At 37.0% G+C, this 22,210-nt stretch overlaps 1 protein-coding gene across 3 annotated transcripts in view; it reads left to right on the top strand.

The window, feature by feature from the left end:
* ARHGAP15 (Rho GTPase activating protein 15) overlaps positions 1–22,210 on the top strand; it is a 621,340-nt gene that overhangs the window by 361,247 nt on the left and 237,883 nt on the right. For all 3 annotated transcript variants that reach the window (XM_019925524.3, XM_019925523.2, XM_073807741.1), the window contains exon 9: positions 5,777–5,899. In XM_019925524.3, coding sequence (XP_019781083.2) covers positions 5,777–5,899 — 123 coding nt within the window. The remainder of the gene's footprint in view (positions 1–5,776; positions 5,900–22,210) is intronic.

The raw sequence follows: 22,210 nt of genomic DNA, 5'->3' as shown, positions 1-22,210 counted from the left end.
CCCAGCATTTCCAAATTTAAAAAAAATAATAATATTAACAACATGTAATTGTAACATGGGAATACCGCGAGAACAGCAGTTTGGCAGGAAAAGGGGATATTTCAAAATAAGGTCCATAGCAAGAAAAATTCTGGCAGATGCACAGTTCTGGATCATATTATCCAAACCGTTGGATTCTGGAAGATTTGAAGGTTTTTCTTTTGTGGTTCCCATCCCTTAATAGAATGGTAGTGGATATTCATCATCTAAATTGTGTTGCTTCCTCCTCCCATTACTAAAGTTGGGAAATAAATATACAAAGGGCATCCTTTACAATAAGCATTCCTACCTCTAGAGGTGGTTTTAACACCATAATGGCTGTGTCAGGTATAAAACTTGTGTTGGGCTAATGCCTTATTCTCATATGTAATGATATTTATTGAAGATCATCTTGAAAAGCCCAGGATCCTAACTCTTGTCTGGTGTGAGCAGCTTTAACACCAATTAAATCTCTCCACTGGTTAAGAATGGTGCTTAAAGCTAATGCCTTTGGCCTATGAGTGTGGAGACTTAAACTGCATATTGTTATTCAAAATTCTTACGCTTTGAAAAATAGTCTATTTGTTTGGGCTTGAAAGAAAAGATCACCCATCAGTGGAAAAAAAAAAGAGAAAGCATAAAGGAAATAAAAGTAAATTCTAGAATACCTGGAAAGCTAATCCAATTCAAGTTAACTTTTCGTGGAGGTGAAAATATGTAGAATTAGGAGTGATTCCTCTGTAAATCAGATTAAATGCTTTGGAATTTAAACCGCTATCTCTTCAGTCTCTTTTCATTTTTGAATAAAAAGTTTAAATGGGAACGGAAAAAAACTGCTCATTGGCTTAACATAAATCTTTAAATTGCAGTAAGCTTCACTCTCAAAAAGTAGTTGAATCTCTGAGGAAAGAGGAAAGGCTGAATTCTATTTTTCATAAATGATGGATTATTGTACCACACTGTGTATTTTCCAGTAAAGTGTCCTTTTATTTGCACTGTGTGATTACAAGTTTCTAAAAGTATGTGTGGGGTCACTTGGGTGCTGTGGGAAAGTGGAAGGAACACTGTTCTGTTAAAATCAGTAGTGAAATCAGAAGCAAACTATGTCCTGATTACCATAGGCATGTGTTTAAATTTTGCTTTCCTTAATTGGTTATGTTGTATTTACTTAAAATGAACAATTTGGCAAGTTTTTCTCCCTTGACAACAGAAAAGCGTAAACTGTTTTATAAGTTTGGCTGTTAAAATCAGATTTGTAAACCACAATATTCAAAGAGTTTTATTGCTGTTTACAGGGGTCCAGTGATGGACTTTGCTTTATAACCATGTGCTTTTTACATTTTTAGTTTGTATTTACAGCACTTTCAAGTTATTTGGTTAATAAAAATTATGCCATATATTATAGTCATCTATTGACTTTAACTTCTGCGGATCTCTTCTTAGAACAAAGTGAGCAGAATGAATGATGGCAAAGGCCTGGCAATTTGACTTGTCATCTGAGGACGATTATTTATGGCATCAGGAAATGGAAGTTGACACTCTAGTCTGTCTCCAGGAAAGTCATCATTAGAGGCAACTTTGGATAGTTTGGCTATGTTAAAAACTGTGTAATCATATTCAAGACTCTGCTAGTTTCTCAGAATGTATGAGAAAGAAACAAGCTAAAACATTTTAAAATACACTTTCATTTTTCTTGAAAAACCAGTGTACCTTACATACATTTCTCACATGTGGAGGCAGAAGTTGGTATTGAAAACAATATATATATATACACTATATAATTACTTCCATAATCTCACATTTATACCACATGTATGTATTTTAATTTAAAAAGTACTTTTTAATCATATCATATTTACTAGTCCCTAACTGGCCAAAAAAATACCTCTTTTGGCCCTTAATTTCTTGACATTCTATCATGGAAAATGACAAGATTTTGAGGTGAGACTAGACATAGAAAATGGTAACCTGTGAAAATTTAGATTGATTATTCCATATCATTTCAAAGGCAGACTTGAGACCAGAATTACTGAGGTAGATTCTTCCTGAAGGATAAGTGTTCCTTTAGCTCCCAGTACTAGAACCCAGAGCCATGGGGCTTTGATACAGCTATCAATTGGAGCACATTATATATGACTGGACCCAGATGAAAGTTGATAGGATAGCATATAAGCACAGTATATTAAGACACTCAGAATGACTCATCCAATCATACAGTTTTGAATCAGTTGATGCCTGACATTCATGGTCCTGTAAAAGCAACTATGGCTTGCATGGGTTTTCAAGGCACTTGCTATTTCTCCAAAATGACCTGAGGTCTGTTCCTCCTCTAAGAACCCTTAGTCTCTTATACTTCAAACTCCTTATCATGATGTATTATTACTACATAGACCGTATGCATTTCTATCCACAACAGTTAAATCCAGCACTGCCATGTATTCAGTAGGTGGTCAATGTGTGTGTGTGTGTGTGTGTGTGTGTGTGTGTGTCTGTGTGTCTGTGTGCGTGTATCACCTAGCAGCACTGTCCAAAAATATCTGAGCTATGTGTGTAATTTAAAATCTTCTCATAGCCACATTTTTTAAAGTAACAAGTTTTAATAATATATTAATTTTAACAATATATTTTTTAACAAAAATATCCAAAACATTATTATTTCAACCTACGGCACAAGCTGCATTTCAAGTACTCAATAGCCCTGAGTGACTAGTGGCTACCATATTGGACAACACAGGTCTAAAGCAGTGCTCCTCAAACCATTTTATGTTCAAATGCACAAAAAAAATGATAATATTTGCATAGCCCACTGGAACAAATAAATAAGACTGCTCATAGCCAACAACAATTTCCCAGGGGCTCAGGTTGCCTTGGTCCTGCTCAATTACACAGAGTGCTGAGGGCATCCGTAAATCTCACTCTATATAACCATCCTGTCAGGTATAATAGTTGGGACGCTCTGGTCTACAGCAGTGCTTCCCAACCTTTTCAAGTGATAGACCCATTGACCACACTCACATGAGAGTGGTTGTACTTGTATAAACAGCTCATTTAATTAACAGATAGCAGATAGATAGACAATAGATAGATGATAGATCAGATATGTATGTTTTACATATATATTTTTATATACATGCTACTTATAGAGAGATATATTATTAAAATAATAGGGTTTTTTTTTTTTTTTTTCTTTTCACTGTTGCTTTACATTTTGTCAGCGTGGGAGTAGCCCTTCCACCACCAATAAACAAGAACTGAAGCAGGTCCTATAACTTGTCCCTTCAGTTTAAGGGAATGATTCTCAGCAGGGAGCACTTTTCCCCCCTCTCACCCCAGAAGACAGTTAGCAATGTCTGGAGGCATTTTTGATTGTCACACCTGAGGAGAGTGTGCTACTGACGTATTGTGGGTAGAGGCCAGGGAGGCTTCTCAACATCCTTATCCTGTACAGAGCAACTCCCTGCAGAAAAGAATTTTTGGGCCTAGAATATCAATAGTACTAAGATTGAGAACCTTACTTTGAGGTAATAGAAGATATTATGGTCTTATAAGTAGCAAGTACTGTCTCAACTCAGTATTTAATAGTGTATAACCCCATGTGATAATCAAAATTTTGAACTTAAGTTAAAATTAAAACTCCACTCTACACTTAGCTAGGAGGGGGGCAGGATGTCTTCCTCTTCTTTTCCTTAGCCTAACACTTCACTCCAACTCCCCATTTTGCTAACGCAAGTTTATAACTACTTTGTGGTCAAAGCTAGAGGAAGGAGGTTGCAAAAATGTCCTTATTTGACCAGTTATAAGAAAGCTTCTCACACTCTAGGCCTGGCAGAATTTTTAAAGCATACACTCTCCCTTAGGCACTTTTGCGGGTTCCTTGGAGACCCCACTGGGAAAATTTGACTTCAGATCCTCTAATTCAGGCAATTTATTTTCTTCCAGCTGCAGCTCCCTCCTAAGTCTCTCTCTTTTCTCTTCTGAGTTCCTCAGGAGAGGATAGAATGACTCAAGTGAAGCTCCCCTACAGCTGTAATTTAGTAAAGTGTTTTGCACCCAATAGCTACTTAAAAAATTTTAGTTGATTAAAACCATTCTACTTGAAATGACTACATGAGCTCCTGATATTTCTGTTTTCCTTCCCCTTCCATTCTTTCACCAATACTCCAATACATTAGAATACCAGATAAAAATCCTATGAGACTGGTCCCATATCCAAACTGGACCTTGGACAAGTTACTTAGCTTGACTCTCTGACTTAGCTTCTTCATCTCTAAAATGGATGAATTAGTTTATATACTTCAAAAGGTCATTTGAGATTTGATTCAACAAATATTGACTAAACACTTACTAATTCTAAACAGTGTTTGAGGTATTAGGGACACATTAGTGAACAACATTTGTAAAAGTAGATGAAAATCCCTGCCTACATGTAGCTTACATTGCAGTAGAATTAGGTTAAATCATGTTAGGTGCTTAGGAGAATATCAAGCATAAATTACGGTGTCAGTACATTTTAGTCATATTATTATTAACCCAACTGAATGATTGGCTTATTCTAAAATATGATTTGAGAGGAAAAGAACCTTTATGTTCCTCCTTAAGTGCCCCAAATCCTCACATGACGTCAGTAATTAGATTAAGACAGTGAAGGACCCACTTACGATCTGTACCTCAGGTCATACAGATAATAAATTCCTATCATTTCAGGAATTATTAATGATAAGAATCATTGTTAACAAGTTAGTTAATAAAGTCATTAATAATAAGATAACTTGAATGTATTTAGACTCCATGCTTAATGAAGGTACAGACCTTAAGTGTTACGTTCATCATTGAATTCACAGCGTTTAGCATGGGATGTGATAATCAGTAGACATTCAGCAAATATTTGCTTAGGAAATGAATTTGATGCACACCTAACTTTGAAGATAACAGTGAGGCTAGGAAACTGAGGATGGGGGACTGATGAAGACATGGCAAAAGTTTGAGGCAATATGTGTTACAGAATTTCACCTAGAGGTAATTTCACACACATAAGAAGAGTAAGAAATATCTGCTTTCTGAAAAAGAAATCACTTTGGGTTAACTTGATAAAGAAAATTGATGAAATTATTTGGGCAAGCAGGATCTTTGAAAATGCCTACATTTCCTACAGGCAGTATATAATCACAATTAATTGAAATTAACCAGAGCTTTTTTTTTTTTTTTTTTTTTTTTTGCGGTATGCGGGCCTCTCACTGCTGTGGCCTCTCCCATTGCGGAGCACAGGCTCCGGACGCGCAGGCTCAGCGGCCATGGCTCACGGGCTCAGCCGCTCCGCGGCATGTGGGATCTTCCCAGACCAGGGCACGAACCCGTTTCCCCTGCATTGGCAGGCGGACTCTCAACCACTGCGCCACCAGGGAAGCCCAACCAGAGCTTTTTTATCTCTAAGTTAGATTAACTTTTCTACAATTTTGTGTATGGATACAGTTAGGTGGAATTATACAGATAAAGATTATTGTGGTAAATATGAGGAAATGAATGTGAGATAAATTGTGAAAATATGGAGCTAACCACATTCTCATTACACATGCATGTTGCAACAGAGCTAATATTTTCATATGGACAAATTTTTACTCCTATGCCCTGTCTGAACAGAAGGGCCTGAGCTATTAATTCAGGTAGTTGTCCCATAACTACTGTTTTCTATTCATATTTGCATAAAGTAATAATCATAAAGGAAAAATTTACTGAAAGCCTCTTTTTTTTAAATCTCCAGTGTTCAGACTGCATCATAGTGCTTCTGATACAAGCGACAAAAACCGAGTTAAGAGCAGATTAAAGAAGTTTATTACCCGAAGACCTTCCCTGAAAACTCTGCAAGAAAAAGGACTTATTAAAGGTATAGAACATTTTATACTTTTACTGTAACAGTGATAAATAAATGTGCCTCTGTGTCCATAGTTATTCAGCTCTAAAGGAGTATTAAGATATTTTAGTCTTTTTAGGTTGCTTATTAAATGTTCTGCTCTATAACAGAGGAAAAAATAGTTGTCCAGAAAACTAATCCTGAGAAAATAAAGGTTGTATCAGAGGATCATTGGAAAAAAACACCTAGTGTTGCCCTCAGAGGATCTGGGCTCTGGACCAGCAGCCGAGAAGAAATATCCTAGTAGCCCATCAGAATGATCCCATGTCCCCACATGCCTGGACAATCCTAGTTATACCTGTCGTCCCAGAATACTTAGTAACAGCAGCCCTTTTCATTCTCAGATGAATCTTGATTTGTCCTGTAAGTTGTCTGATCATGTAGTCATAGTCTGAAGTAAGTGCGAGGAAGAAAGTGCTAGGAGGAAAGTCCAAGATAAACTAGTGTCATGAAAACTTACAGATTTGAGAGCTGGAGAACCTAGAACTCAATCTAAACTGAAATAAGCAGGTACTTTTGCAAATATATCTAAAGTATATAAAATATCCTAGACCAGCCCAGCCACCAGAATAAAAAAACACTCTGGCAAGAGACTGTAATTGGAATTCAGACCTTGGTTCTACCACTCACTAATATGGACATTGAACAAGTTATGATCTCTGAGCCTCAGATACCTCTTCTGTTAAATGGGTATACTTATACCCACCACCGAGAGGACCACTAAAACAAATAAATGAGATGATCCATTTAAAGGATTTAACAGAGTTTCTGGAACATAATTATTCAAGAAATGTCCTCTGCTATTATTAATGCCATTATTATTCATTACTGTCGTTATGACCGGTAGTGTACCAGATAGATGAAAGGATGGATGGACAGATAAAACCAGTGATGTAGATTTCTATCACTGGAAATCATCACTTAGATCACACAGGCAAGTATATTATTTTCCTAAGAAGAAAACATGCATCAAGTCCATTATTCTCTCTGGTTTTCAAATTTTCTAACTGATGCATATATTTTGAAAGTTAAATACAAGAAAGAATTTGAAAAGAATTTGGGCTAAAATAAAGTCCTAAAATAAACTTTGAGAACAAAGTTGAAAGACTGATCCTTATAGAAATCAAAAAAGTGATTTAATATGCAATTATTTCTCAGGAACAGGACAAAGCAGATAATATTTTCAGCACTACTTAGAATGAGAATTATTTCAATAGTTTAGAGTAACTGTTTGACCTATCAATTTCAGTCCATTTTAAAAGAGGTGAACATATCACAAAAATCATCTAGCATTCTGAACCAATTGTGAAAGGTGAACTTTTATGCAGCATGAACATACCTATCACTAATAGAATGGAAAATTCTTAGAATGTAAGCATTTGCAAGTAGAACTAGAACGTGCTTTAAATCAGTCTTAGCTCAGACTTTTACTGTCTGAAGTGTCCTTTTCAGTGGACAGCATTTGGTCCTCTACAGATCCAACTTCATATAGTAATACAGTAGTACCTTCAATTCTGCCTTCGAATTTATCCCCTAGATTAAAAGTTTCTTAGAAAGGATTCAGTAGCATGTTACCTGCCATCCTGACAAAATGTAAAACCAGATAAGTAGCCCAAACAATCCCAATCTGACATAAAGTCCAAATTTTTCATGACTGTGGCAAAATAAAAGGGGTTTTAATTCAGTGGCACAGTCTGGCCCCAGTCAAAATGCTAAAGAATTAATAACCATAGTGCTCTAGAATTGGTCTCAGAAAGCGGCAGAGAAACCGGATGCCTGATGCAGTTTTCATACTGATGTAATGGAACCACCGAACACACTCCAATGATACATTTCCTATCTTAGAGCTCCATTACATTTTCACCATAGCTGACCAATGAGTCAGTATTCATTAGTAGGGCTATGGAAAATCTATGTGAAATTCCAATTTGATAAGCTTCCATTGTTGTCTTCAGTGGAATTTTCTTCCAAATACAGTTCAAGTTATGCAAATATAGTCACTTCTTGGGCTTGTTTCAGTTTTAACTGTGAATTTTTTGTAAGGCTTCTTCTGAGACTTTTTTTTTTAACCGAGTAGAAAGGATTAAACCAATTTTTAAAAAACGCAGGCCTAGTCAAATTTAGTACTTTAAGTCCATTTTCTTAGCATATCTAAGGCAAAGACTTAGAAAAAACCAATGAAATCAGTGTTTCTGATTGGTTATGAAAACTCACATAACATAAATTAATGATTAACAGTTAAATATTTAATTTCTCCAAGTAAAATGACTTAACTCTTTCAAGAGAAGAATTATTTAGAAAGAGGGATAATGCCTTTAAATTTATTCTGCAGTGCATTTGACCAAAGAATATATATCAAATTCTTTAAACTGTCTAATTTTCCACATGTGGAATAAAGGCCTCCATTACCAAGGTTTGGGAAAGCTTTGGTAGTTTGCGTCTTACAAGTGTGCTTCCTGATACCTGGGGGGTGGGGGGGGGGGGCTTGACAAGGCCACAGACACTTTTCAAAGTGTTTACTCTTTTATGTAGTGTTCCCAACAGACTGAGAGGCCTGAGTTTTGAATTCAGCCAGCCTTTATTGAGCCCTCACTGTGGGGCAAGAAAGGCTGTGTTTTATGGACTTTAAATGCCCAGCAGAACCATATTCACAAAGTACTTTATGTGAAAAGAAAATTGTCCCAGTATCACACAGTCTAAGCTCAGTCACAAAGCCTTTCTTCAAAACCTGTTTTTAGGACTCACGGAGACCTAGTCAATATGTGATTTCTTTGGCCAGGTTTTGGATCTGGAAACAGTCTCTTGATGGGGCTGCATTTTCTGATTTCTTTAATATGACTAATGAGAAGGGTACGTTGTGATGCCCAAAAGGGGCCATCAGATAATTCTGAATGATCACCCAGTGGAAGGAAATCGTAATAGCTCAGGTGGGCGTTGCAATCATTGTGCCATTGCAGGGGTAGCTTCTGAAAAGCTTTCAATTTCTCCAAGTGCTTTCACATTTGCCAAGGGAATGGCAAGAGCTTTTTGAAAGTATGAGTTTATTACATTGAGCCTCTCATAGAAAACAAAACTCCAATCAGTATAATATGTAAATTATAGGGAAGAGGGTACATTTTAGGGTGGTAGGTGTGCTTATACATGTCCTCTACTTGCTTTTGGAACTGAGATTATAGCTCTTTAGCGTCAACCAAACTACCTTATGTAATCTTTCAAATGGCAGCATTGACATCCAAGAACAGAAAACACTTGGCAGTGCAATTTTTAGAAAAGACAACAATTGGTTGGTTTTTTAGGAGCAACTAGTGTTTCCTTATATCAAAATGATAGAGTTAGAAAGTACTGTATATTTAGAAAGTGGTTTCTTTCATCTTTGTATGGACAAAACCATACTGGATGATATTAGCAGAAATTGAGAGTAATGCTACACTACTTGTATTTTTTACTCAGTATATTGTAGAGGAAACAACCAGTCTGAGGATGAAATAGTATGCCTCCAGGATTTATGATGAAAAGCAGTGTTTTCCTGCCTTACCCCAGTTTTCCTTCTTGCAGGGCACCGTTTGGAATGGTTTCTGTTCGCAGCCCTTCTGGTGGCTGCCTCCCTATCTTATGTTATTGTTATTTGGGGTATAGATTTTTGTCAATATCTTGCTTATCTGTAATGTTTTAATATCTTTATTTATAAAGCTTAGACATTACCTCAGATTTATTTTACAATGAATCTGACTTAATTAAACTAGACTCCATCTACCTGGCCCTCTCTTCCCCAAATACTCAAATATAGCCGGTCTTGCTGTTACTGTTGGCTTCCTCTGAAACATCCAACATACTTGAACCTCTATTTATTGTTCTATTAACCATAGAAAATTGAGACTTAATGCATCCATTGGCAAGATGAGAAGCATAGTGTCCTTTGCCCTTTCATCTCCTCTGCCTTTGCTATTGAGTCTTCTATGTTTTGAAATTTTATATTATTTCACTGGTTTCTGTAATTATGACTTATTTATAGGTTGACTCTAAAAGCAGAAAACCAAAAAAACAGCTTTCGTATGATTATGATTAGGTAAGGCTGCTTACTGCAGCACCAAGTACTAGACTTCCTTCCCTTTTCTTACAATATCATGACCCTGTGACTCTCAAAGAGAAATGCACCTTGATCCTGGTGAAAAAGATTCTCCTTTCTTTTACATTTGAAGGTTATATTAGTAAGTTTATGTTGTTTCACAACCACAATCAAGTCTTCTATTTCCCACCCCCCCACCCCGCCCCCCACATATTTTGAATCTAAATGTGAAAAAAACAGTCACTTAGTCATGAGCATTTACTTCATATTTATCATGTAAATATTATGGAATTTTTCCCCAGGTAATTTGCCAGATTGGATTAATTTATCCATGGGTCCAATGCTATGCCGTATCGGCCACACATATTATGATGTTCTTATTTTTAAAGCTTATGCTTCATCATTCGCTTATAATCATGCTATTGTTTAGTTTGATATATTTTTGGATTGTGAATTTCTTGTACAGATGTTTTTTTTCCTCCAGAGTTTTATTTTTTATTGCTTTCTGAGCCTTTACATCCTCAAAGGCTTTAATCCTCTCAATTAAACATTCTATATACTTTAGTCTGTGACTCCCTGGTTTTTACCCCAGGATGTTTTCTAAAGTCCTTCCACCATCCTACTTCATTTGTATTGGTTGCTTTCCAGACTTCACATTTATCACCCTGTGATTTCCTTTCACTGATCTTCTGAGTTGTATTCACTGTCTTCTGAATCACATGCCTTTTCTTTCTTGCTTTAATTTCTTCTATTTCTATGTAACTCCAGTGACTCATTTAGGAAACATGAGAACTTGACTGCCTAAAAATATCTTCAGGATGCAGGCACACTTAATCAATAGTTTAGTTGGGCATAAAATCCCATTGCCTCTAGAATACAGAGTTGCAGCTTCCATTCTTACTCTTGTTACTTTGACTTTTTTTTTCTTTCAGAATCATTGAGGGTTTTTTTTTGTTTTTTGGGTTTTGTTTGTCTTTGAGATTCTGTAATCGAGATAATGTATATTGGCAGAATTTTTAAAATTTATTCTGCTTGGCACTCAACTTGAGGAACAGTGACTCTTTGGCTCTGGAATTTTTTCTCTTTATTATTATGTTAATAAGTTTCTCCCATCAGTTTTCTCTGTTTCCTGTTTTGTGATCTTTATGATGTGAGTGTTAGATCATCAGGATTGATTTTTCTCATGTTCTGAAAGAATTCTCAGTTTGATCCCCCCTTTTTTTTTAAAAAAATTTTCATTTATTTATTTATTTATTTATGGCTGTGTTGGGTCTTCATTGCTGCATGCAGGATTTCTCTAGTTGCGGTGAACGAGGACTCCTCTTTGTTGCAGTGCGCGGGCTTCTCATTGCGGTGGCTTCTCTTGTTGCGGAGCACGGGCTCTAGGTGCGTGGGCTTCAGTAGTTGTGGCACATGGGCTCAGTAGTTGTGGCTCACGGGCTCTAGAGCACAGGCTCAGTAGTTGTGGCACACAGGCTTAGTTGCTCCTTGGCATGTGGGATCTTCCCGGACCAGGGCTCGAACCCGTGTCCCCTGCATTGGCAGGAGGATTCTTAACCTTTGTGCCACCAGGGAAGCGCCCCCCTCCACCTTTATATTAATTTATTTTTACTTAAGCAATTATATTTTCAATTTTCTAGATGTCTTTCTTATTCTCTGTTCTTTCTTGCATACCTCACTCCCTCACATGCTGTGAGGGCAAAAATTTTGTTTGACCATGCTACTCCCATTCCCAATAGTGAGGATGGCACTTAGCACTCAATAAACATTAATTAATTGAATAAGTGAGAAAACAGAAAATAGATTTTATATATATATATATATATATATATATATATATATATATATATATGTAGTGTGTGTGTGTGTGTGTGTGTGTGTGTGGTACGTGGGGCTCTCACTGTTGTGGCCTCTCCCGTTGCACAGCACAGGCTCCGAACGCACAGGCTCAGCAGCCATGGCTCACGGGCCCAGCCACTTCGCGGCATGTGGGATGTTCCCGGACCGGGGCACGAACCCGCATCCCCTGCATCAGCAGGTGGACTCTCAACCACTGTGCCACCAGGGAAGCCCAATAGATTATATTTTTTTCTAACTTACCTAAGGATGTAAATTAAAATTTGTTGTTTTGTACTTTTAGGTTTTTTTATTTTAAAATTTTCTCTACTTTGAATCATCAATTTCATCTGGTTCCTTTCGTTCATATATTTTTCTCATTCTATTTCCATCATATTAGTGACTTGACTCAAATATCTGGTGGGCTGTGGTTGTCCATTCTTATTACAGAATGAGGCTCCAACAAGATAAGCTGGAACTCTGCATACATGGGTAGAGGTAGCTTGTCAATGATATGTTTTTGCTGGACTATAGGGACTACCACATCTGTCTCAAATATCAAATATTTCCATTGGATACAGTATGTCTTATATACTCTGGATAAACTGAATCAGTCTTTATAGAATTTTTTGTGGTGATAGAAAATTTTCAACTCTATTTTACAATTAAGAAAACTGAATTTATTTGAAAGTAGAGCAGCTTTAGAATGTGACTAATCTAAGCTTAAAGGTAGATCCTGTCATTTACCAGCTATATAATTTAATATTTGGTTATCGACTTCTTGATATACAAAATTTATATCATAAAACTTAAATGAAATGATATATGTAAAGAATCTCACACAGTGCCCATTAACCATTAGATAACCATTATCTTAACCATTCAGCAACTCCCTCCCTCCCTTCCTTCCTTCTGTCTTTGCTTCCTTGTTTTCATCTTTCTTTCCTTTCTTTCCTGCTTCTTTCTTTTCTTAATTATGTTTATGGAGGAAATCATGGCCAAGATGACCCTAGGAAACCATTCTCCCAAGTATTCTTTTAGTGTATGAGAAATCAATCCAAACAAGTGTCAAGGAAAGGCAGCAGTAACTCATTTACTTTAAGGAAAGTATAAAGATCATTCGCAGTTGGCTCATGTTTATCTTTTTTGGTAATTTTTATCATGGTGCTCTTTATACACAAATGGGCATGAGCTCATTTTCTTTCCTATCTACACCCATTTACATGGTGTCATCTAATTGCTAGAATGTTTAATAATTACCCACACAACTAATTATTTAAGGTTTTTGTCATATGAGAAAATAATGTCTTTTAAATCACAGTACTTTTGTAAAAGATGTCAATTATATTGAGAAGTAAAGAAAGCTTTGCTATCCAAGTTTCAGATACAAGTTGTCAGCCCTAAAGGTCCAACAGTTATGTTTATGAATAGCAAAATCGTTAAGAGGAAAGTATTTTTAAAATAATTTGTTAGAACTAATGTATGACAAAGTAACCTACCTGTCACATCATTAATTTAAGCAAAAAATATATGTGCAACACTGCAATATACCTTTGAGTAGAGGTATGCTCCAACTTGCCACTTTATCAGTGTTAGTCTAAGAATAATTATATTTGAATTTATATACTGGGGCATGGGTCTATCATTGCTGGGGCCTGAAATACTCTCACAACTTCCACAATATGCATTAATGTGCTTAAAAATATCTTGTAAATCTTCTTTTCTTTAAACTTCTTTATGGTTCATAATTGAACTGTGATCCTTACGTGTGAGCTGTGTCATGATTTAATATTAGCCAAAATTAATAGCCAACCTTAAGCTGCTTTATCTTGGCCTATAAGCTTCCTGGTTCCTCTGCATTTAGAGTTCCCAGGCAATTTCTGTTATTTAAAGGCTCTTGTGAGCTAATGTGTTGGTAACAGAGTACCACATAGATAGCTTTTGTTCAATAATAAAATACAGGTCACCATGAAAGGTGACAAATGTTGAGAAAAAAGTGCACCTGGGTAGCAGGTTAAGCCCATGTCTTTTAAAAGCTTGTTATCCAAGGAGGAAATGATCCTGATATTATGAGATATTAAAATCAAAATAACTTTAGAACAACAGGAGAAAAATGAGGTCCAGAAATGGGAGTGAATTAGGTAAGCAGGAAAAGAATGAGCCAGAATAATAAATTGGTTTCCCTGAGGTTCAAGAACTTATTTTCTTATGGAGGGAGACCTTTTCACACAGGATTAGTTAGAATATATTATTTGAGATGGTGACTTATATATACTTGATTTTTAGTACCTACAAAATGGTTTTACCAGTAATTTCCTGGTATAACCTACTATATTTTATATACTATATATATTTTGTATATCTGCAAATAATATTTTCTATTATTTTTTCTTCCTTTAAATTATATTACTTTCCCTTTGAGTAAAGTTCTCAAGATCTTTGTCCTTTTTTAGGTAAAAGAAAGTTCCAGATAATAGGCTTTAGCCTTAAAGCTTGACTGGATTCCTGGTAACAGGCATGCTAAATGCTGAGAATATAAAATGAATAAGACCCAGTTGATTTGAAACCGGCATATTGGTATTTTGTTGTTAGCCAATTGCCTCTAAAACCCATGTTAATTCTTGCCCTGGCAGTAGATGCTGGTTTTATTCATTCCATGGACTATCCATCATTAAAAAATTGTCCAGAGTTTTGGCATGCCCTACAGGATTAGTCTAATCCTAGTGCCAGTTCAAAATACTGTCTTTAAGCCTTCCAGGTAAAGGACTGACAAGTTTCCTTAAAATAAGAAGAAATCAGCATGAGTGCCAGTAAGGAAACAGTAACAGGTAGAGACAGGTTTTGTTTCATAATAAACCATGTTTTAAGCATGCTCTAACTCAAATTGTGTGTGTGTGTGTGTGTGTGTGTGTGTGTGTGTAGACTGTATAAAGGCTAGGAAACCTCCCCTCCCCATCCCTGACATTGCACCAGCCCAAGTTTATATGCTCTCTGAAGCATATCCTCAACTAGTTGCAGATGACCAAAAGTCAGGCCAATGTGATATTTCCTTCCTGTGCCAGGAGGCTGCTGCACTGCCCTCTGGAGAGGTGGTCTATGACCCGTTCAATCCTCTAATCACATCCTAAATCTTTCCTCCATGAAACCACCTGAAGAGAAGAAAAAGATGCAGGGCTCTCCTCAGTGTTCACAAGAATCCCCTTTTTAAAGGTTACATTTATTATTGATACCCTGCTGTTTTCCAGCAGGTGTTCTCGTACCACATAGTTCCCTCATGACTCCTAAACCCAGCTCACAGACAGTGGAAGATTCTTCAGCTTAATTCTCGTTAGCTTTTCAGGGCCTCGGTAGACTATACGAACTGTATCCAAAGCCAGTGTTGGCGCTTCACTTTCTCCTTTGTCGTTTTTATAATTCTACTGCTTATACAAAGTACTAGCCGTTGATTTCTTTTTGTGGTGAGGTGGATAATTGAGGGAGCAGAAAGCAGAATTTCTTCCTGACCTGCAGACTGATAATTTGAACAAATGTGTGAATAAATGCTTCATTTGTAGTGAGATGAATTGAATTTTTCATAGTGCTTATTCATGCTATGATTGGGATTTGAGAGTCCACATTACATGTATGTTGAATGTGTTTCTAAAGATGGTACATATCAGAGCTCTCCCAACCTGCATCTCCTCATCAGGGTCCACATTCAGCAGACGTGTGGGCTGCTACAAGTACAGGAAATATTAATATCAACAATTCATTTTGACATATCCTAAGATTAAGAGAGTGTTCTTTTATAATATTTCCTTTAGCATCACTGACAGTCTGGCCTACAAATCTTTCCCCGCAAATTCATTTCTATTATAAATCAGCAATGTTCCACAAATTCCCAACATAAAGAAAAAAATAACTGTATCATTTTATTTGGGGGAGGGGCAAATTTTGTTCAGTATAAAAATATCTCTTTTGACTTGTTACCCTATCTGATTATAGACATTGAAATTTGACCAGCCTCTGTAAAATTTAGTCATCAAAAAAATAACTCTGTGTGGCAAAAGTGCTATTCCAGCATATTCTATTTTCCTCTGTGGGGAAGAGGCAAGAGGCCGTATCAGAATTTGGATATTCATAATTGGATATTCACACTCCAATTCATAATTGGAGTGTCAGTATTAGTCAAATTGCAATAAGGAGAGGTATATCTCCCAACTTCCCTTTGAAATTGACTATGTAGCTCTAAGTGTGTTTTATCAAAGCATTTTCTGGGGCAACAGATCTGAAAACATAAACTTTATGTAGCATTGTTCCTCCTTAGATATTTCTCTTTAATATGTCCTTTCTTTTTGAAGATAAAATAAAAGTACATAAAAGAGTTCTGGGAATAGGCAGCTATATGTCATAAACACCCTTCACTCCCCCTCACGCAAGGCCCCCAGAGCTCCTGAAATTTGGAAATAATTTGATTGAAGTGATGACTGCCTTGATCTTGTTTGAATACTCCTCCTTCTTCATTGTCTTTTCTCTATGGGAGGCAGCAATCCTGTCATGGAGTCATTCCTGGGAGAGAAAGAGGTATTTCAAACAACCATATTTTCCAAACACAAAATTGAGACACATGGCCTGACAGTGACATAATATTTGAAGTGGAGACTGTGCTCAAAGATCCAGAACATATGGTTGAAAGAGTTTTCTTATAAAAAGCAACTATTAAGACACTCTCTAGATTCTTATTCACAAAAGGCACATTCCTCCATCCCTTTTATTCTTGTGTAAAAATATTACCCAAACATGGGAAGACTGACCAGTTTTCCCTCAAACACGTTGCCTTGGCAGTGCAAGAAGCACCCTGTTGACTAGAAAGTTAACTGCACAGCCATCAAGGAAGCAATGCAAACCAGACTGCCAAACATATTATGAATATATTGCTCTTCTTAAAAATGCTAGTTGGTTTTTCATACTGGAGTATTGACTAACTGTCTGTGTTTGATGAATGGTTTACCAGCCTGATGTCGACTTATGGTTAGAGCTTAACTTGTTAGTTCTGCTTTTGCAGCCAATTCAGAATAACTACAGATGCCTTGAGATATTAAAATTGACTGCTCAAATGGACTCAGTGTGGGAGTTTCATTGGTTTTAAATTGATAACAGCTGAAAGAGTGAGTGATTAAAGTGTACATGGGCATAGGACACAGCTCTTTCACAGGAACTCTTGTGAACAAACTCCCTTAGTGTGGGAATTTTTTCTGTCTTTTTATATCATAGTTATGTCTAAGCAATCTTGGGTTAAATTTTAAAATTGCACAGGAATATTCAGAAGCTTACAGAAGAAATAATTCCTGAGAAACTGAGATAAATTTTGATGAAGTGGGTTTCTAGTCTGTAGGGAACATTTAAAGTTAAGCAGCATTCCATAAGGTGGTAATCGTGTCTATTTCCCAGGCATTGGAGTTAGATAAGCTGTACAGGAAGCATAAACTGTCATAATAGAAGGGTTGAAATGTTGTGTACATCTCTTTCTTCAACTCGCAAAAACCGAAGCACCAAAGTGCTTCATCACAGATAAGTCCAACAAAACCTCTTCTTTGCTGTCTTATTCTCCTGGGAACAGTTATTATTATTTTCACTATTTAAAAAGATGATCTGAACACTTTCTTCTCACACAGGAAAAAAAAAAAAGACACAAAAGAGAAATAAGAAAACTTTCCTCCCCCTCCTCAAATCAACAACACTCATATAATAAAAAAATTTTATGAAAATGTATTTTCACAATTTATAGTAGCTTAGGGAAAAAGCCTAGTAAAGAAAAGAATACAGAGAAATTTAAAGAAGCTTATAAGAAAGGAATATCTGTTTATACACGTCTTCGTCAACTTAGATTTTTCCGAGAGTTCAGTGCCTTTACTATCAAATATTGTAACCTAACTCCATTCTATTTTCAATTGTCTCTAGTATTTTTTACCTTTGATAGTCTGTTAAAAAATATTCAAAGCACTTTGTATTGCTAACTGATAGAGAACATCAATCTATAATAATAAAGTTGGGGTTTGTTGAAGGAATATAAAGCCAAATATCATGTACCCATTTCACCTATACATTTTAAAAAGAGAAACTAAAACATTGTGCCCAGCTAGCATACCCTAAATATGTAGCAATGTCAAGTGTTAATTAAAATTAGGGGACTAAGAAATTTAGATATATTTGACAATAATGTCCGTGGATACTGATACATATGTTCAGACATGTAAGATAATCAAATTATAAAGGAGACTATAATTTTAAAGCAAAATAAGTCGTATATATTTGGCCAATATTTATAAGAAAATTTTTTATATATTTACTGCTGAAGTTTTGCCCCAAATTATAACCTAAAGTTGCCTAACTCCATGCCTTCCTGAGATGCATGCAGGCATTGAATCATGCTTTGTGTTGTGATGGATAACTTGTGCAGATAGTCATCTAAGAGGCTGTTACAAGGTTTGACATTTTCATAAGATTTAATTCCCTTAGAAATGTAAGAGCAAAGGAGAGAAATTTTCATTCTCTTTCAGCAGTTGTTGAGCTCCAATTTTTTAATGATTTTCTTATCTACCCATATTAGACAGGAGGGGGATTTTAGAGGAGATGTCATCCAAGTTAAACACATGTGAGGGTCATTAACTTGAATATATCACTCCTAACTTATCCCTTTGAACTTGGAACTCAAACTCATAGAAGGAAAAGAAATGATGCAGGCGGAAGAGGACTGGCCTCAGTTAACCTCACAACGGTGGAATCTATGATGCACTAGAGGCTGAGAAGTAAGAAAGCAGATGGTCTGAAAATAATGTCTTGAGGATATCTTTGTATCTTGATATTCCAAATAATCTAAATTTCAGAAAAGCCATTATTCACCCAGACTCCCTCATCATTTGCACCACTCATACATTCCTTCTCTGAACAGTGAGATACTGTATTTACATCTTTTTGACTCTACATTTCAAATGCACTGGAGCCCTGAGCATGTTACAATTTTTCCATCTTAAAAAGAGTAATTAGCATAGGAGAACATTCAATATTATGTAAAGAATTTGACAGGACCTCACTTAATGTTTTTTAGAAACAATTAACATGTCAAAAGAAGAATTGAGAGCCCTTTTTGGTTATAAATCTGTTTACATAATTACCAGTTGAAGAAGTCAAACATTTTAGGGGGAAAAAAAGCAAGGTTAGATCCTCTCTTCATCAAAGGCAGTATTCCCAATGATGTCAGATGTCTCAAATTCTCTAGCATAAGGTTTTTTTATTCATGTACACACTTGTATGCATACCTCTTTAATCAGAAAGATCACATGTTTATAGTATGAATGAATAATATTGAAGAAAAGTAATATTGGCTAGAAATAAGCTGTCCATCACACAGGAGGAGAGACAATTACATCTGTGTGTGAGGTTATGTTCAACTCAAGATGCCACAGTAATATGGAGAAAGTATTTCAAGGGTGGCTATGCAGTGTAGGAATATAAGCTTTCCAAATGTGACCATACGGTGCCACATACCAGGGCACTACATTAGTAGATATACACCTGTCCCATGCTGCATCGCGGAGGACAGAATGGGAAGCAGAAACCCTGGCCAGGGAACTGTGACCTCAGAGGGGACTGATCAGTAGGAGGTAGATAGTGGGGGAAACAAAGACCACAACCCTGGTCCAGGACCAGAAAGAAGGTAGAGAATAAATAGCACATTGGAGAAAGTTAAGGAGATGGGACATCTAATCTGAGGAATTCTGGAGAAGGCAGTAAGTACTTTTGCGTAAAGTTCTAGTGGAAAATACTTCCATGTGCTAATCCAAAGCCATTTGTTCCTACAATCAGTTATTATAGTATGAGCACTACCAAAAGCCCAGAGGAGGCTTCTGTCTCCCAGATGCAGTTCTCTGATTCTGAGAAGCTGCCATGGATATGTGTATTGAGCTTCAGTTTCGCCTACTGAGCTAAATGGCAGACACTCAACTGAGATCTGCTAGAAGGAGTCTGTGCTAATCCATTTGCCACACTATCTGGAGGCTAGGAGTGGTTGAGGCAGCCTCTGCTGGACAAGGGTCCCAGGCTGTTGGCTCCATTATCACCAGCCTAGAATCCTAGACTCCAAGAATATCTACCAAGAAACGCAGCAATGCCATACATTCTTGGGGAAAAAGAGATACTTGAATACAAAACTGTACTTAGTTTTGTGTGATATTTAAGTCCATAAAGAACACTTGAAATAATGAAATATATGAAAGACTATTTTCCATATTGGGTCTGGAGACATGTGGTGTGAAGTGATGAGATAGTAGTGACAAACTCTCCCTGTGCTATTTGAAAGAGCTATATGTATTCTCCTTTACTCAGGGAAACAATGTATTGCAGTCATTAAGCCCTAAAGATGGCTGAATTTTGAAGTAGATTTGAAGTCTAGTCTTGGCTCTGCTACTTATTTTTTGTGAATTAGGGCAAGGTAATGAAATTTTCTGTCTTAACACTTTCCAGATAATGCCTTTTAGGAATGTTGATACCGTGTAAAGAACAATCAGTGTAGCAAGTAATAACTATCCCTTCTTATACTCCTAATTCTACTCTTATTATCGCATTACATATTGCAAGTGCACCTTGTCCTGAATGCAGAGTAGGTATTCTGAAAATTGCAAACCAGATAAAATATGGTGAGATTTTTGTGACATTGCATTAAAAAAGCCAACATGTTGAGCATTCTGTGTGCCTCACACTGTGCTTGTAGCATTGCATGCGGTATCCAATGATGAGAATAAAGAACTATGCTTGGGCTTCCCTGGTGGCACAGTGGTTGAGAGTCCGCCTGCCGATGCAGGGTACGCGGGTTCGTGCCCCAGTCCGGGAAGATCCCACATGCCGCGGAGCGGCTGGGCCCGTGAGCCATGGCCCCTGAGCCTGCGCGTCCAGAGCCTGTGCTCCGCAACGGGAGAGGCCACAACAGTGAGAGGCCCGCATACTGCAAAAAAAAAAAAAAAGAACTGTGCTTACATTTCTTTATGCTTTGATGGTTTTTCATATTGCCTACTCATACATATTCTGTAAATCACTGTGTTCTAAGAGGATACAAAGTTACATAAATCAGAATCCCCCAAGAAGTGAGTGAGGGGGAAAAACGTACAACAAATACGGCATAATATGTCAAATGCTTCCAGGGACATTCAGGTTGTAGATTTGGGAAAATTACAAGTGGAAAAAGTGTGGGTAAGATTAATATTTATTTTATTCTATTGTCTTTAAGCTGAGTCTTGACTTAGAGCATTTGGATATGTGAGGAAATGGGTAAGCCATCCAAGGTGCCCAATTGTAGGAAAGCATGGGGAATGGTGGCGTCGATGAAACGTAGAGGGTTCGATGAGAGGTCGTTGTGGCAGGTGTCTTGCATAGTGCCAGGCTAAGGAGCTTGTACTTTATTTTATACGCAATTTTATTATTCACTCAGTACCCATTATATATTTTTATTTATTTGATGAACATTTATTGAAGACCCAGACCCACCATGTGGTAAGTGATGGGCTGGATACTGGGCCCATGAAGATGTATAATGTGAGATTCCTTCCTTCAAAATTAGACACTGCCTAGGAAGAAGTATTCTATATCAAAAAAAAAAAAAAAAAAAACCTTCATGTCCATACCCTGCCAACTTGGCTCCATTTTAAAAGACCAGTGGAAATATATATTGTTGTCCCTTACTATCCACAAAAGATTGGTGCCAGGACCCCAGCAGATACAAAGTTTGAGGATGCTCAAGTCCAGTATATAAAATGCCATAGTACAGTCGTTCCTCTGTATTTGCCAGTTCTGCATCCCTGCATATGTGGAGGGCTGATTGTATTAGAAAGCTATATTATGGAATTAATTTTACTTAATTCCTGTATAACCTCAATGGGCCATGCCCCAGCAGCCTGTGAATATGAGGGAAGTAACACCGACATTAAGGCACAGTTATCACAAGTCATGGCTCCCACCTGTACAATCATAACAATTCAGCCTGTCTCTGTTTCCAAGCTCTCCCTAGCTATTTCTGGGAGCACCTGGAATGTATCACATCTGAGGAGAACTGCCCTTCTCATGTTCTTCTCCTTTGATTCTTCTTCTTTGATATCCCATTGCCTACAAACTGGCCAAGGAAGGCACCTCACCAGGCCACAGGCAGCCAGCATCTTCCAGTCGATGCCTGCTTCACTGCCTAGGTACTGTCCAGGAGTTTCCAAACCTACAAAAACTTCTGGGTGCCATACAGTGCTTTGATTCCTCTGGTTCCACTGCATTTCTGGGTTCACTCTGTCTCCAGAGCAAACAGGAAGAATGCTCTTCTCCCCAGCCACTTGCATATTTCACTTGGTATTTTAGGTCCTGAA

Source organism: Tursiops truncatus, chromosome 7 (genome assembly GCF_011762595.2).
Source record: "Tursiops truncatus isolate mTurTru1 chromosome 7, mTurTru1.mat.Y, whole genome shotgun sequence".
Classification (NCBI taxonomy): Eukaryota; Metazoa; Chordata; class Mammalia; order Artiodactyla; family Delphinidae; genus Tursiops; species Tursiops truncatus.
This window is presented reverse-complemented; position numbering and strand designations above follow the sequence as displayed.